The sequence below is a fragment of the Nematolebias whitei genome, chromosome 13, assembly GCF_014905685.2.
Source record: "Nematolebias whitei isolate Nwh7 chromosome 13, NemWhi1, whole genome shotgun sequence".
NCBI lineage: Eukaryota > Metazoa > Chordata > Actinopteri > Cyprinodontiformes > Rivulidae > Nematolebias > Nematolebias whitei.
The window spans coordinates 13656862-13675041 of record NC_056510.1 but is presented as its reverse complement, the minus strand read 5'-3'; the positions used below and the strand labels follow the sequence as shown (position 1 = coordinate 13675041).

At 38.0% G+C, this 18180-nt stretch overlaps 2 protein-coding genes across 2 annotated transcripts; one reads left to right on the top strand and one right to left on the bottom strand.

Annotated features, from left to right (window-relative positions):
* Nucleotides 1-1059: 1059 nt before the first annotated feature.
* On the top strand, nt 1060-12684 carry spopla (speckle type BTB/POZ protein like a). The gene is made up of 10 exons (XM_037686351.1): nt 1060-1157; nt 5258-5379; nt 5518-5669; nt 5784-5911; nt 8250-8427; nt 9388-9443; nt 9654-9776; nt 11502-11644; nt 11747-11800; nt 12275-12684. The coding sequence occupies exons 1-10, from the start codon at nt 1080-1082 to the stop codon at nt 12417-12419; spliced, it is 1179 nt and encodes a 392-aa protein (XP_037542279.1). The 5' UTR covers nt 1060-1079; the 3' UTR covers nt 12420-12684.
* A 4250-nt stretch (nt 12685-16934) lies between these two features.
* Nucleotides 16935-17851, bottom strand: nxph2a (neurexophilin 2a). The gene has a single exon (XM_037686116.1). The coding sequence runs from the start codon at nt 17849-17851 to the stop codon at nt 16988-16990; it is 864 nt and encodes a 287-aa protein (XP_037542044.1). The 3' UTR covers nt 16935-16987.
* Nucleotides 17852-18180: the final 329 nt, after the last annotated feature.

The following is an 18180-nucleotide window of genomic DNA, read 5'->3' as shown; positions in this document are numbered from 1 at the left end:
TATATATATTGTGTGTGTGTGTGTGTGTGTGTGTGTGTGTGTGTGTTAAATAGCTAAATTGGAAGCTGAGGAGAAAATACAACTTGATTAAAAAGGTACATGTCAACACACGTTTTGTATGGTGTCAATGACAAATCACTGATACTGTTGAGTTTTGAGTTTTTCCTTAACATTTTCCAAAATAATGTACTGTAAGGTAATATTTGCAAAAGTATTATGACCCCTTTTACTGATTTTTTTTTTTTTCTTAACAGTGGTGGTCCATGGTGGTGTAAATTAGATGCAATTGTAGCATAGTTTTGGAAAAGTTACAAGGGGTTTCCCACACTGACTTGTTGTCTGTCTGAACAGGACCTCTTTACTTCTAGATGTTCTAAAAGCAATATACATATTTTTTTGTCTTTGCTTTTAAATCAGAAAGTGGAACATACTTATTTATAGTTTTACAATACATTCTGGAAAGTTTCCAAATCTACTGACAGTCATCAGCTGAAAATCATCTGTCATGATGTTACTGCTGTGAGTGAGAGGAAACAAATGTTTATCCCACAAAGAAAAATATTTTTTATTACAGAGGTGGGAAAATTAATATCTATTTGACAATTGGTGAAATATTCTATTCCAAGTCAACGTTTACATGGTTACATATTACACACGTTTTTAAAATGTACATAAACAGAAATAGAGTTAGTTCCCTATGCTTGAACATTTCTACTTTCCTTTTTAGGTAAGTACTGTAATTTTAATTTAACAAAAATAAAAAATATATACAAACATGGACATATTTGCATTACCAATTTTCTAAATTCTATAACCTAAAGAAGTTGCCTCAACTTTTTTGTTAACTTCATTCCACAGGGTTTTGTGAACTTTTATAAAATTCATGTGGTAGTACACTATTCAGGATGATCAGTTAAAGACAAATAGAGGCATATATATTTCAATCAAGATATTTTGCGAGCAGTCTACAGTTAGGAGGGGATGAATCCTATGTGAATTTGTTCAAAAATTAACATCATTTTCTTCTTGGAACTTCTAGTGTTTTAAGGACGTGGGAGAGTGGTACCATTAAGCCAGTGATGTCACGGGTTCCCACTCCTCCTCCTCCTGGGGAGATGTCAAGTGGACCTGTGGCAGAGAGCTGGTGTTATACACAGGTATGAACATACATTGACACACTAAACCTTATTTTATATGTTGATAGAATTGGTCTTATTATGTTTGTGAATGTTTAAATTTGATGAAGCAGCTGCTGTTATGAATTATTCCTCATTGTTGTCAAAACCTTGAACTAGTATTTCCACTTTAACTTATTCTTCTTTTTTTACAGACACTTTATGACAAAAGTTTTGTTACATTTATTTTTTTTCTTGTTGGGGGGAAAAAAAACAGCAAATAATTGCTCAATTTGGAGTTTTATTTTATTTTTTTTACTTTAGAATGAAGCTGAATAGCAGTGGTGGGCACAGCTAACCAAAAACTTATGTCTTGTCAAGTGTACACGTAGTTCGCCAGTAGCGTGCCTTATGGACTTTGGGACATGCCTACAACAGATGGGAACAAGCTTGTGAATTTTGTTAACAAAGTTGGCAAAACCTAATTTAGCGGAAGCTAATTCTGCAAAAAAAATTCCAAAGTTAGCAAAAAAATTAATCTGCTAAACAAAAAATGTATTTCTGCTATTAGCTGTTAGCATGTTAGTGGAACTGTGCACACTACTGCTGAATAGTTTCAGAGATAATACTAGTTAGTTCTTATTTAGTTCCAGCAAATGACTGGTTTGATTGTTTTCGCAACCAGCAAAACCCCACAGAATTATAATTTTGTCAAGTTTAAACGTCCCAAATGTCTTCTGATATACTGAATTGGACCTCCTTTTGCCTTTGGAACTTCTAAATTAATTGTGGCTTAGATTAATCAGGGTGTTGGAAACATTCCTGAGATTTTGGTCCATATTGATACGATGGCATCACACATTGGCTGCAGATTTGTCAGCTGCATGTCCATGATGTAAATCTCTCATTCCACCACATCTTGATTAAATTGAGATCTGGTGATGGTGAAGGCCATTGGAGTCTAGTAAATATTGTTATCGTCTCTTAGTTTCCTGTTTCTTAGCTGACATGTGTGGCATGGTCTTTTGCTGCTATAGCCCATTCTTCTTCAAGGTTCGATATGCGTTCAGAAATGGTATTCTATATATTTTGGTTGTAACAAGGGGTTATTTGTGCTACTGTTGCCTTTCCTTCATCTCAAACCAATCTGCTATTTCTCATCTGACCTCTGACATCAACAAGGCATTTTTGCCTGCACAACTGCCACTCACTGGTTAGTTTCTCTTTTTTTTTTTGGCCGTTCTCTGTAAACCATAGAGATGGTTGTGAGTGGAAATTCTAGTAGATCAGCAGTTTCTGAAACACTTAGACCAGCCTGTTTGACACCAACAAACATGCAGCTTTCAGAGTCTGTGAAATTTCCTTTCTTCCTCATTCTGATGATCGACTTTAACTTCAAGTAGTCTTTACCACGTTTGGATGCCTAAACGCATTGGTTTGCTGCCATGTGATTGGCCACTTAGCTATTTGTGTTAACCAGTAATTGTAACTTATAACGTGGCCAGTGAATGTACTGGTATGCAAAAACTGAAAGAACAGCTGTTGTTTGAAACTTTTTTTCAGTCAAGACTGGCTCTAAGCATGCAAGCATGCACGTATATTTAAAACGATGTACAAGGTATTAACCTCAACTGATGATATTAAAGAAGCTGACATTTGGTAAAGAAGTGGTTAACGGTGTTGTTAAATTTAATTGATGACAGGGATGCATGGATCAGCATTCACATTGTGACTGATAGTGTCAAAACACTGAAAAACAGCAAGATGAGCTTCAGTCAACGAGCCCATGTTTTAGTTTTTATTTATCTTACTGCTGCTACAACTTTGCACAGTTTGTTTGCCCTTTAATTAAGCATACTAAACAACGCACAGATTTATAGAAATTACTATAAAAATATAGATCTTCAAAACACCACTCCTAGCCCAAGAGGTTTGTGGTTCTGTACTCATGTCTAGCAACAAACTAGTGAAACTGTCAAACCAGTTTTTCAGGGTTGAACCTAGTGCCATGGCATTCAAAACAAAAACCAAAAAAAAAAAAGTGGCACAAAAATAGTATAATTATGACTTTTGTGGGAAAACCCTTTTAGTAAGTCAGCCTGCACAACCTCAGGATCATTAAAGTTGAATTCAGTTATTTGTGTATAGCTGCAGTTTTTCTTCAGTATTATTTGTGTGTCAAATTAAATGTGAAAATATCCTGAAGCATGCTCAATAGTCCTGGTAGAAATCTTAACAAATTTAAGACAGGTCCTCTGGACAAAAAAAAAAATCAATAAAAAAAAAAAAGTTGAAATGTTTTGTCTTTTATCCAGAAGATACATTTATGAAATTATGAACTATGTAATACTTTGTCAGTCTGAGGAGCTGCACTAAACTCAGTCTTATAAATAGTCCCTTCTCTAGTGGATCGACCAGTTTGCTGTTGACAGCCAAAACTAGCTGTTCACATGATCAAGGAGGACCATCAGCCTAACGACCGATTGTTAGTGCCCTGATGGCTGTTTGCTATTCACAGGGGGCTGAGTGATACTAGCAACAACAGCATTGTAAGAGGAGGACAGTTGAACATGGAGGCCTCCACCCCTGTTTAATGATGGACGGTTTCTCTTCACAAAGATGGCCTCCTTTACTCCTCTCTCCAACCATCGTTCCTTTCTATCAAGGATGTGAACATCTTCATCCCTGAACGAGTGACAGCTGACCTGGAGATGAGTGTAGACCGCAGAGTCCTGGCCTGATGATGTTGATCTTCTGTGCTGGGCCATCCTTTTGGCCAGTGGCTGTTTAGTTTCCCCGATGTAAGACTGATCACCCTCCTGACACTGAACAGCATACACAATATTACTCTGTTTGTGCCGGCGGGCTGGATTTTTAGGATGAACCAGTCTTTGCCGTAATGTATTTTGGGGTTTAAAAGCCACTGGGACGTCACGTTTAGAAGATAAACGTCTCAGTTTCTCTGATACTCCCTCAACATATGGAATGACCACTGGTCTGGATCTGGGTTCCTCCTTTTCACCTGATGGCTGGTTGGGGTCCTGTTTGGGTTTCTTCTCTGCTTTCAGGAAGGCCCAGTTAGGATATCCACATTGCTCCAGGGCCAGTCTTGTGTGGGATTTCTTCTTCTGCCAGGCTCCTGAATTAGTGAGGACGCTGTCTGCTCTGTGGTACAGAGTCCTGATGACTCCTAATTTGTGCTTCAATGGGTGATGGGAGTCAAACTGCAAATACTGGTCTGCGTTGGTGGGTTTGTGGAACAACTCAGTTTGCAAATGTCCTCCATCAGAAACTGAGACCTCACAGTCCAAGAAAGCCAACCTGCCATATTTTATTTTACATCTTCTCTTGTATGAACTTTATATATTTATCCACAGAGTTGATGTGGTCAGTAAAATGTTGGACTTCCTGGGATTTAATTTTAACCCAGGTGTCGTCAACCTACCTGAACCAATGACTTGGTGGTGTCCCTGAAAAGGACGTCAAGGCTCTCTTTTCTACCTCCTCCATGTACAGGTTGGCAACAATAGAGAAACTGGAGACCCCAGAGCACACCCATGTTTCTGCCTATAATATTGCTCCCCATATGTGAAGTAGGTTGACTGCAGGCACAGTTTCAAGAGTTGACACAGTTGTTCTGTGGAAAGTGTGGTCCTGCTCAGAGTGGTGTCTGATTTTAACCTTAAACTGACCACCTCTACTGCATCATCAACACCAAGTAGAGACCATTGTTTCATCAGTCTCCATGATGACATCCCTCACCTTATCCACAAAGTCCATGGTGTTCTGTATGTGGTGTTCAGAGCTGCCAACTTAACTTCTCACTATGAGAAGGGGCTATTTATAGTACTGAGCTTCATGCAGCCCCTCAGACAGACAAAATGTTTTGGATAAAATATGAAAAGTCTCAACAATGTTTATTTTTTATTTATTTATTTATTTATTTATTTTTATTTATTATTTATCCATCCAGAGGGCATTACTTTAACTTTGTTGGAAATTTGTCAAGACATTTAGTGAAGTTTTGGCTCTGAAATTAAACATGTAAAATATTTACTGTGATGCATTATATCTGACAAAGCAAGTTGTACCACTAAAGTTAAAAAGATACCCTCTGATCCTGTTTATTTGTCGTTTTCAAGGTCAAAGTTGTGAAGTTTTCTTACATGTGGACCATAAACAACTTTAGTTTTTGCCGAGAAGAAATGGGAGAGGTGTTGAAGAGTTCCACCTTCTCTTCCGGCCCAAATGATAAAATGAAATGGTCAGTACTCGTTAAACTTTTTGATTATGTAAATTTTGTTGGCATTCATTTTTCTTTTTTTTTTTCACCAAAGCAACAAAAGTAGAATTGTTTTCTCCCATTAAGATCGCTGATTGCATTGTTCTGTTTAATTGCCAGGTGTTTGCGAGTTAATCCAAAAGGACTCGATGATGAAAGCAAAGATTATTTGTCACTGTATTTACTTCTAGTTAGTTGTCCAAAAAGTGAAGTCAGAGCAAAGTTTAAATTTTCTTTGTTGAATGCTAAAAGAGAAGAAACAAAAGCAATGGGTAAGTACAAGCCAGGTAAAATATTAATTCTCTGTTGATCTTTATATTCCACAATTCAGCCAGTTTAGACCGTTCAAAGTCTTAACATTATTTATTTTTTTCTCCTGGTTACAGAAAGCCAAAGAGCATATAGATTTGTCCAAGGCAAAGACTGGGGCTTCAAAAAATTTATAAGGAGAGACTTTCTTCTTGATGAAGCTAATGGACTCCTACCTGATGACAAGCTCACCCTGTTTTGTGAGGTAAAGTTCATTTGACTTTTTTTATATGTTTATTGAATTTATATATTTTTTTGTCTTTGGTAATGCCTTAAATCAACAAAACCAAGTCCTACTGTTGTTCACATAGTTGAATCTCTGTTGTATTGACCTGAAAATGTTGAAAGCATAAAGCTGACTTTTAGCCAAGTGTTTTTGTTTATTGTACTGGCATTTTGTTCCTTTTCTTTAAATACAGTAGTCCCTTGTTTATCGTACTATCTATCATATATATATATATATATATATATATAATGATCACACTCATCACCTGTTACTCCCAATCTCCTGCCTTCTGTGTAAATAAACAATTTAAATACTGTAATATTACAGTATTAAAATTTGTACAGTATTTAAATTGTAGAGAAGAGAAGCGCAGCAGGACGAAGGAGCGAAGGGTTAACCCTCCACGCAACAGATGCAGCACGGAACAGAAATGTACTTCTTGATCAATTAAACTGTAACAACTGAACATAGAAGTTCTAAAATAATTAAAAATAACTTTTAACACTTATTTTTTTTGTGATTATGACGATTTTATCATGTTACATACTTTGAATTGTAAGTTGGAAGACAAAAGTCGATCGGTGCAGCCGGACAGCGAATGGTTAATCACGAAGCTGCTGCAGCCGGAGGAGGAGAAATGTGGTCATGTCAGAGAGCTGCAGGTGGCAGAGAGCAGAGATCATGACAGGCTGCAGGAGGGAGCTTCTCCCTGCACCTAATAATTTAGCACAGGGGTGTCAAACCCACTTACAAAAGGGGGTCACAATTAAAACCTTTTTCAAACTAAGGGCTGGTTTCAGAATCTACATTAAGTCAAGTTAGATTCCAAACATCTTTTCTTGGTTGCAGGTTCCTTAGCTAGAGTTTGATTGGTTTCATTTGACATTTGATGTTGCATTTTTGACATCACAATCAAAGATTACTGAAAAAATTAAAGTGATAAAAGTATTTTACATTTAAAATAAAATCTTGGGTCAGATAAGATGTTAAGCAGGGCCACATTTGGCCCCTGGGCCTTGAGTTTGACACATATGATTTAGCAGGTGCTAAATCATTAAAAATAATTTATTTTAAATAAACAATCCATGACTTATCCAGCGATCAGCTAATTTTTTGTCACTTCCAATCTTATTTTGAAAAAACGCGAAAGAGAGTCTGTGAAAGTCGAGGGGCTACTTTAATGTGTACCATTATAAAAAGTTTCTTTAGCATTGTTTGTGGTACAAATTGACTACCCGTAGTATATTTTTTATTTTTTTAAATAAGGTATCAACGTTGAATTGCTTTTATATTAAAATCATTTCACTATACCACAACAATAACCTTTTACCAGAAAGAGTCTTAATTTATGTCATGACCAGTGTACAGCTTGACTGCATGCTTAATGGATTTGCATCAGATGTGGATTTGCATCTGATGACATTTTACGTTTAGCAAGTTAAATGTTTCCTCCATCTTACTTTTAAAATAGTGCTTGTTTTCAAAATAATTGAATTCAAAATGTCAATAAGACTCAACATGTCTGTAAATGTTCAAGGTAAATTAAGTGTCGGGTGTATTTTGATATTAGTGCAGCTGCCTGAATATTGTCACAATTAAAGTGAGCTGGCCCGCATTTTACAATGAACTTTAGGAGTTTCGAGGAAAGTGCCACTTTGAAAAACAAATGTCATTCAGATAAATGACAAAATGCCTTTTTCTTTTCAATAAGGTGTATTGGAGAAATCTGTTCAGTTTTGTTCCTAGATTTATTGAGATGGACGTGCAGTTCTGGTTCACCACACTCTGTGATGATCACCCATCAGACACTCGAAATCTGATTCACAAAGTGCGGATGATTTTGATCCTGAGAGATGTGGTGAAGGCTTGTTTTTAAGAAACTTTGTTTACATTCAATAGAATTCATTCATTCTTAATCAATGATTCATGTTCCTGTTTTTAGTGTTGTGTACATTTTATAATGTAGCTGTTTTTGTTTAGTTTTTATTTCATTCCTTCTAGTTACTTTTTCATTTTATATGTTGTTTTATACGATTGTCTATTGTTGTCTGTACCTCATCTGTGTTCTTTGTTTAAAACAAGTCTCTTGTAAATGAGTCCTCGAGGCTCAATGAGACTAACCTGTATAAATAAAGTTTGAATTAATGTATTTGATTTTAATTTTAGAGATTTCCTTCTTAATGTTTGTGGTTCTATACATTTAACTTTTATAGAAGTAATGTTATGTATTAGTTATACAACTATAATTGTGGGACATTACTTTGATATTGCATCAAGCTGTTTTTTTTTATTTTTTTATTTATTTTTTTTATCATAGGTAAGTGTTGTCCAAGACTCCGTTAACATTTCGGGCCAGTCCAACATGAACATGCTGAAGGTACCAGAGTGTCAGCTGTCTGATGACCTAGGAAATCTCTGGGAGTGTTCACGCTTCACAGACTGCAGCCTCTATGTGGGAGGGCAAGAGTTCAAAGCCCACAAATCTATCCTTGCAGGTAAGACATTACCAACTGGGTGTGTGTGTGTGTGTGTGTGTGGGGGGGGGGGGGGGGGCATCAGAAGTGGCAATAAAAAGACACATCTATGCTTCTTTTTAATGACCTCTTGTGGAGAGTCATAAGCGCCTTGACAGGCTAAGGAGAGTCTGTGTGGCTGGTTTGATTTGTTGCAGCCTAGTTTTGCTGTGGTTGCTAATCCACACCAGCACTCCTGCTTGGCCCTGCTTGACCTAGATGACTGTAGGATTCAGGAGATTGAGAGGCTGGCTCTCTCCTCTCATCTCAATTAGACATGGTGGCTTCTGCAGTCTTCAAGGAGAAAATGCTTTCAATGTGACAGCTGTACGAATTCTGCAGCTTATTTTTTTGCACCACAATAGTCAAATGTAGGTTTGTATATACACATTGAACACGTAAAGTGACTTACAAGTGAGCATCAACATTCAAGCTTCTCTTCAGTAGGAAACCTACACCAATAGCTACTAAACATGTTCAAAAGGACAGAGGAGGGGAAATCTTTAAAGAAGGGTAAAAGCTGTATCAGTTGTGTCACATTGTTAAAATATTAGCAGAGAACATGGATCTGTAAGAGATTCTTTAGAGCTGATCATATCCACTGTGTGGGAACCACAGATAACCTTGTGCTTAAGGATGGCAGTACCTGATGAGGTCCATTAGAGGAACACAGAAGTATTAGGTGAATCTTTGTGCACCTATTTACTTGTAGAAAATAATGTTTGGTGCAGCTTGTTGAGCTACTTGATGAGGTAATGTGCTTAACAGGTTGAATCATTCATCTTTCTACCTGCTGCTTCTTTTCTGAGTTGTGGGGGTCACTGGTGCCCATATCAGCAGTCACAGTGCGAGAGGCGGGACAAACCCTGGACAGGTCACAAGTTAGGTTGACTCATTCTTATGTAAATGAAAATGTATTAATTTGTTTATTTATTTTGACAGCAAGGTCGCCAGTCTTTAATGCAATGTTTGAACATGAAATGGAAGAAAGTAAAAAGGTAAGACTGATGGGTTTTATTTGCTGCTTTTTGTGTATCCTCAGTATACAAATGTTTTCTGCCTTTCGACATCCTTTACTGTCATTTTCAATGATAATTTATCCCAACCCTGGTAATTAAAGTTTTCACCTTCCTTGAATCCATTTTTTTCAGATGTCATTTTCCTTTGAGGTGTAAAGTGTTTTATTTATTTTTTTGCCTTTTCTGCAGAACCGTGTTGATATTAGTGATGTGGATCCAGATGTCTTTAGGGAAATGATGGGCTTCATTTACACAGGAAAGGCCCCAAACTTGGAGAAGATGGCAGACAATTTGTTGGCAGCTGCAGATAAAGTAAGTATCTATGGACAGTTTTGCTGATTTTCGATTGTGTAATTACCTCCAGCTTTATTTTAGATACAGAACAGTACTTGCACTGATTTTGCTGTGCTCACACAGTAATTGGTCGTAATATTTCCATGGACCCTAACCACTTTCAATGTTTGAAGCGTCCAATGGCTCAGTTAGTATAGAAGGAGAATAAGAACTGACTCGAAGTCAATGAGGCTTATTCTGTTTCGTTCTGAAATTAGGTTGCTGTGAGACCGTGCCTAATGTAAATATTTTCCACATTAACATTTTAATTTTATTTTTTTCTGTCTCACCATTAGCACTTCATTTTTAGAATAAGTTTATCACATGACAGGTGTATAAACAGTAATGGGGACAAGAAAGTCCAACCACTTTTGATTTTAGCTATTTAAATATCAGAACATTAAGAAAAGTCCGATCTTTACCAGGTTATACAATTAGTTAAACATAAACTCAAACGTACAGAAACGCAACTTATTATGTCATTGCTTATTAAACAAAAGGAAACCAAAATGGAAAAGACGTGTGGAAATTTAAGTTAGTTCCATGAGTCAATAGCTTATAGTACAACTCCTTCAATGATTTGATTTCTTTGTGACTTTATCAGCTTCTCACTCAAGTATGAATGAATTTTGGCCTAATTTTATTTGCAGCATTGCTACATTTAATTTAAATTTGTGGTTATTTGTATACATGGCTACCGTGAGGTCCCTCCACGAGAGTTGAATTGAGTTGATGTCTGGATTTTGAGTGCAGCATTGCAACACTATGATTCTTTGCTTTTGCCACCACTCTGCTGTAGATTTGCTGCTAGGGATCGTTTTTCCTGTTGCATGATCTAATTTGGGCCAAATTTTAGCTGTCGAGCGGATGACCTCACATTTGCCTTTACTGTATACTCTGGCATACAGAGAAGTTTGACTCATTGACTGCAAGGTGCTCAGGTCCTATATCTGCAAAATAAGGTCAAATCATTACCCCTCTACCACTGTGTTTTGCAGTATGGGGCATTTGTGCTGATTTGCCGTACCTGGTTTTCACCAAACGTGATGCTGTGCATTATGGCCAAACATCTCGGGCATTGTTCAAGACATGTTCCTGTGGTTCATTCATATAATGTGTTGTTTGCGGTACTCGTGTTCTGATACTCCGGTACATAAAATAATAAAATGGTGGCGTTTATTTTTTTTCCTCGTGACTAAACAAAACCTCATAGAACAAATGTGGATGCTTTTTGTGCAGCATTGTAAGGTTTAGTAGTTTTAGTCAGGATACTTGGACATGTTCACTGAGGTGGTTGGGAATCAAATCAGAAACCTTCTGATTAACCTTTGACCCCTCTGGCTTCCTGAACTACAGCTGTCCCATTTTGTGTGTTTTCTTTATTGAGAAAGGACAAAATATTACGTTATGTTGTTGAAAATTGTGTCATAACAAAAAAAGTTGCTAATTCTCACTGACTTGTCTTTATTTAAGTTTTTTTCTTTTCTAAAATTTTTTTTTTGTGGATTCTTTATATCAGATACTAACTGTGGAAAAAAAATATTTTAGGATAGGTGAAGTGTGTTATGATAAGGGATTTTTTTTAATTATTAGTGATTTCTTGGCTGATTGCAATAGTTTAAACAAAATGTCAAAGCATTAAGAATTTCTTTACAGTCAAGCTTTCACCACTGCTTTCTGCCCCCAACCCACCCCCCACAACAGTATGCTCTGGAGCGTTTAAAGGTCATGTGTGAAGAGGCCTTGTGCAACAGCCTTTCAGTGGAGAATGTGGCCGACACCCTCATCCTGGCTGACTTGCACAGTGCCGAGCAGCTCAAAGCACAAGCCATAGATTTTATCAACAGGCAAGTATCGTGCAAAAAAAAAAAAAAACTCCAGTGATAAATTCCTGCTGCCATTTCTGTTTACCAGCCCTGAATGCTTACCTTTTTATCTCCTTGCCATAGGTGCAGTGTCCTGAGACAGCTGGGCTGTAAAGATGGAAAGAACTGGAATAGCAAGTATGTAATTAGCTGATATATGTGACACAAGATTAATAACACATTCTTATCTCTTCCCCCAACCAGATGCATTAGAATTCATTGTTTTAGCCCAGGCAGACAGAGTGCTGTTTGCCTTTTCAGTTTGAAGTGCAGTATCTTTGTCCCCAAGTTATTAATAGACTCATACCTGGATAAACCCCAGGAAAGGGATATTTGTACAATTTTGAAAGAAACGAGTTGGCTTCAGTGGCAAGTTTTTCTTTCAGATGATTTAGTGCCCTTTTATAGGACACCTTGAAACGTTGAACTTTATTCTGTTTGTATGTGCACTATAATGGCATCCTAATCCTACATTAGTTTCGGCAAATGCCCCACTTCAAGTTTACCATGTTACAAATCAAAACCCTATTACGTGTTGATTTATTTAATTTATCTTCATTGATTGCTGATTATCATTCCTTAGTTGTAACATCATATTACTTGTGCTTACAGCCATGCCACAGATATAATGGAGACTGCAGGCTGGAAGTCAATGATCCAGTCCCATCCACACTTGGTAGCTGAAGCCTTCCGTGCCCTGGCTTCAGCTCAGTGTCCACCCTTTGGTCTTCCAAGGAAGCGACTAAAACAGTCCTGACCGCCCGACTTTGCCCCAGGACTAAACTGAAGGGTGTGAAGCATGGGTTTACAACGAGAGGACTGTTGAGGGTGCCACTCTTATTTCCACCAAAACTGAACACACTTGAATAATGGACAGTGAAGCTTTCAGGCCAGAGATGTGGGGAGGCTGGCACATGGAAGGCTGAATAAATGGATATGGATAACAGTTGACTCAATCGGCGTTGCTTGCTCACTTGCTTTGCTGCCTCGGCTGAATTCTGTTCTGCCAGGCAGCAAGCCAAGTTCTCAGCTACAGTTTGTTTTTGTTTTGTTTTTTTTTTTCCTGTAATTTTTGAAATGGCCTTAATATATCTGCCATTGCTCTGGACCTGCTCAGAGCGCTTCGTTTATTTTACTCTGTGCCTGCCTTGTCACAAAGACCAGGCCTCCTCCAGGTTGCACTAGTTCCCATGTATAGTCATTTTGATAAGGAGTTCTATAGGAACGTAACAAAGATTTAACTAAATGGGAAATATTATATATTTGTAATGTTTAGCCCGTTTTGTGACTAGACATTAAAAAGCATGAACACTCAGTGCAAGGTCAGTTCTTTACACTTTTTAAAAAATGTGTATGCCCCATATTGATGGCACCATTTTGATGTAAGTGACAGTTGAACCATCTTTAAAAGACCAATGTACAAGAAAGTCTGTTATGTTGCATATTTGTGTGGGGAAAAAATATTAATTGCCATTTTGAAGACCAGTGTCAATCCACATTTTAAGAAAAGTGTCTACTTCAGTCCAATAGCATTGTCAAACATTGGACTGCACTCGATCTCCCATTTGAACGACATATTCCAGATCATACATCTGTGAACTGTTAATGGATACAATTTTGAGAATTTTTCTTTTAGTATTGCCAATTTGCAAATATATCTTCTCAGTATATTGTGGTCAACTAAAAGTGGAGAGACTAATAATGCATGGTCGTGTTTTTGTCAAGAGAAAGTGTCCAAGTTCCAGTCACGTTTTTAATCAGTTTATTTTCTGCAACTATCTGATACGTTTGCAGAATGACATGAATTGAGTATGTGCAAAATTGTCCTAACATGCTTGGATATCTGTAGGATGCTGAGCATCACTGCTGACAATGTTATTGTGTTTGAATGGGGGGGAGGATCGTCATGTTGTTGAGTTCGTCTCGTATGTAGCGTGGTGTGACAGACACTTCAGAGGATTTTGTAAACAGAGAGTAGCGTCATTTTCATATGATATTACTCGTCAATCAGCATCGTCAGAACTTGGAAGTGAAAAAAGTTGAAGTTGTTGTCTGCAAGAATGCCTGCATTAACCCATTAAAACATTTTCCAGCAGTTTGAAGTGACTCGTTCATTTATTTCTGTATTTTGAATCGCAAAGGTTTTGGGTTTAGGAAGGCTCCTGCTCATCCACAGTCGTTTCATTTTAATGATTGTTTTAATGGATGTGGATGTTAGGCTGAGGTGATTATTTTTCCCCCCCTCTACCGTTTCTTTTTTAAACATAATTACAAAACACTTGGCTAATCAAAAGGATGTGCACACTAACTGCACTGGGATAGCTTCGTGTTAAACCCTTTTCAGCAGATAAAAAAGACCTTTTCCTTTTGTTTTATGTGAACGCGAAGGCGCTGGCTCTAATTAAAGTGGCTGCGAGGCTGCTCTTTCCTGCGAGAAGAGACGTCTTCATCAGCGGCTTGCTGATCCACGTCCGCCCCTCTCAGCAGCGATCCTTGGAAATGGCTTGATAGCATCGCAGCTTTAGGACGCCTCTTCAACCTTTTATCTTCCTCACTCGCCTTCCTCCGTTAACTGTAATGCTTGAAAGAGAAGATGCCTGCACTGATGCTGTCAGAAATGAAGAATTCCTGTCATTTGGATTGTGGCAAAAAAATAGAAGAACCGGCTGGTGACACTGCAGGTGAAACTAAAACTTGATTATTTTTCCTGATACTGTAGAAAAGCTCTGCATTAAATATCACCTTAAATTGCTTCTATCATTCTTTAAAGGAATGCAATCACCTACTTCCTTGTTTGCATAGTTTTAAATTGTTTTAAACAACTTTTATTTTGAGAAATGGAGTCCATTATGGTCGAACCTTGAAATTAATGTGTAATACTGAAAGTTGATCTCTTCATGTGTTGTGAATGACCCTCAGCTACTACCACACCAAATTTTAAAACTAAAATTGAGTTGTAGCCATTTTTGTGTTGCATATCAATTAGCTGTGGTGACCCTTTTGAATTAAGTTAATCAAGTGTCAATCCATTGGTTATACTGTCTAGTTTCATTAAAATGCATCCAGTGATCATGAAATATTTTGCTAACAGACGCAGCAAAACATATCACCTGCATTTTGGTAGCAGGTGATGACTATAACAGTTTGTTAAAAAAAAAAAAAAACTAAACCACAAAAAATGTAATATATGTTTACATGCTTTTTTTTTAAGATTTGGATGAGTGCAGCAGGGGGTGTGAGACTTGACGCCGAAGCAGTAGGTGCCTCATCCTGATCAGATAAGAGTAATGGAAGCGAATGAAAAGACCCCTGTCCCTGATGGCCACAGCAAAATGGATGTGCTCCCTGAGGTGTACCTCTGGTATCATCCACGCCTGTGGACACAGATTTATTGCCCATTAAAAAGCTTCACTGAAATGTACCTCTTAAAATGGTGTGTTTATCCTGTTGAGAAGTCCTTTCAGAAATGAAACAAGACAACTGCAAGTGCCTTTGCACCAGGACTGACTCAGAGTGACAAATACAATGAGCCCGTTTCATGTGAGGTTTAATGGCATAAAAACCTAATTGATTTTTACCATCACATTTGGACAAAATGAACTTTCTGGGAAATCAAGTATTCTGGGAAAAAAACCCAAACATAATTATAAAGAGGTGCTCTTCTCCCACCTCCAAATTTACAGAGAAACCTTTAAAACAAGCAAAGGGCAAATAAAAATAACGATGCATTTACAAAACCAAATTTCAAATCATGTAAGCAATTAATCTGACACTTGTCTACATTATTTATGACGAAACACCAAAAATAAAAAGAATACATAATCATATATTTCAGGAAAAACTGACATCATTTACTCTAAAGCCATAATTGAACACGTTCAGGTTTAGATTTGCACAGTAAAACACAGTATTTGCACAACGGAGCGAAACTAAAACATCGGATATCAACTCTGATTTATCATACACGTGAACCTCATATGAGCAAGGTACTGGATCATTTACAGATGGTGGAAAAATAAAGGAGCATCAATAAAAAATTGCAGTTATGTCATCAGTGGCACATGCCCTAACCCAAAAACCTGGGATATGTGCAAGCGACATGATCTATGACATTTAACTTGGAGATGATTTCCAGGAGAACCTTTCAAAACTGTCTCAGCGATTGCAAGATCGAAGCACATTACACCAATAGACTGGATGTTTTCCACTTGTACACCTAAAGCTGGCAGTTTAGGATTGCTGTACAAGTGGGAAAAACTCCATATTTCAAATTTATTCCCACTTCTGGATAAAATTGCAGACTCATTCTTTCCCTTCTGTCCTGTTTCTAATTTATTTTTTCTCCCTTTAAGTTTCTCCACTCTTGGTGAATGGATTTCCCAGGCTAATTAAAGCCTATTAAAGACAGGTAATGTCAGGGCCGGTAGCAGGACCATGACAAAGTGCTGATAATTGTCTGCCAGACTCACTAAATCTACCTGTCGTGCAATTATTGCCTCCCCCTCCCGTCCTCTCCTGACACATTAATCCAGTGCGTGGCTTGCTTGGCAGGCTGATGCCTCAAAGTGCATCCAGTAAACACAGATGTTGGATTTCAGACTGGCTTAACACGCGGACGCCTTAGGATAATTGTAGCAAGAAACCAACACATTTGCAGGAGGAAGCGCAGGAGCACGCCACTTTACACACGGTCGAGTGGTTAAATGTAATGATTCACTATTGTGCTCACAAGGAACTTTGAAATTTGATTTGTTGGACCACTTTATTTTGTCACGGGTAATTTGGAATAGGATGAATCGATCAATTTGCTTCTATTCCATAACTACAAAAAAGATGTTTATTCAAAGCTTCAAAAAGATTTGAAATAATGGAGTGCCATTTTTTAAGTTCTGTTAATGTACACATGAATGTCAGCTCAAAAGGTGAGTAAATAGTCTGATGATGTTAGCATCAGTGCACCGCTGTCGGAAGCTCCTCGCTCATAGTTTAGCCTTGAAGAAAACATCTGGACAACACAGTAACTACACCAAAGAACATGTGCTGTTATGATGAGAATTTACCCAGGGTCCGTGGCTAGCGCTGCATCACACATGAACCCCTAAAATCAAAGTCCCTGGACACCTAACACTATCTGAAGTTTTATTTCTGAATACATGTGCATTATGAACAAAAGTTTCTCCAAATCCTGTCACTGTATTTGTCCCTTTGTCTGTTGACTTTCCTTCAACATGTCTCAAGGTATTTAGGTAGTTCAGGACAATGGGTTTAGAGTTTGACATTATAGTTTGAAGGTAAAACAACGCGGATGCATCTACAACAACTAGGTCATCCTGTGGAAGAGTAAGGTGTGTCGCTGTGGTAGTTGTAGTCAGGGCATACCTTCTGCACCAGTTTGTAGTCTACACTATAAAAGGCTATATAGATGCATATGACTTTGAAGGGTTTTGAGCACAGCCATGACACGTGGCTCTGCGTATGCTCCTGATAGCACACCTTGGATGGGTCATAGCCGCACAGGGCGGTTTTCTTGTTGCGGTCTGTTTTCTCGTATTCGATGCGACAGTTGAACGATTTGGTGTCTTTGGTCTCCAGCGTGGACTGCTGGGCGATCTCAAACTCCACAACCTTTGAAGGTGGCACCAGGCTTACAGACACATTCCCCATTCCTGTGGAGTTGTGGCGAAAGTAAACGCTAAAAGTGCCATTTCCATGGTCCACGATCTTCCCTGTGATCAGGAGGTTGAGTTTGACGGTTTTGATGTTGGAGTGGAAGTCCCCCCACCCAAACATTTTTTTGAACTTGCCAGTCTTGACGATGGGTCTGCGCTTAGTTCTGGTCTGTGCACCCTGAACATCTGTCTGGTTAGATAACCAGTCCCAAAAGTCATCCATGTTCTGTAAATATGTCATTTCCCTTGTGTTGCTCTTGAGCTCGGGGGAGCCCCTGGCAAACAATCTCAGGGGGTTGAGAATCCGTGGACTGGCCCCCATGGGAGAAGTCTTGTGTCCGTTATCACTGTCCTGCCACTCGATGAGCTCTGTGGCTTCTCCATGCACTTTCCTGCATGTGACCTTAATAAAAAACAGAAGAAAGTAGAGAGGAAAGCCACATTTAGTAATAAATACAGTTGTTGTTGTTGTTGTTTTTTTATTGTTGTGCTGGCATTTCTTGTAAATTGATGATGACATGAAATTTAAGAATTTATGGACATTTTTTTAGATGGTTTGTTTCTAATTGGTCATTAAAAATAAAAATCACTGCGTTTATTGGAGGAACATATTCCAATTGCAACATGAGCAGTTTAGTGACATAAAAACTAAAGCACACAAAACAATTATAATAATTGCCCATGTTTGCAAACATTAGAAAACACTTTAAAATAGTGTTTAATGTAAATCACCGATCCTTTTACTGATCTCTAGCAGGTGGACTTGGAAAAGCCTTTGCTTGATAAAGTTTTCAAAGAAAATGTCACAAAAAAAAAAGTGCCAGAAAACTCTAAATTCACTGCTGGACA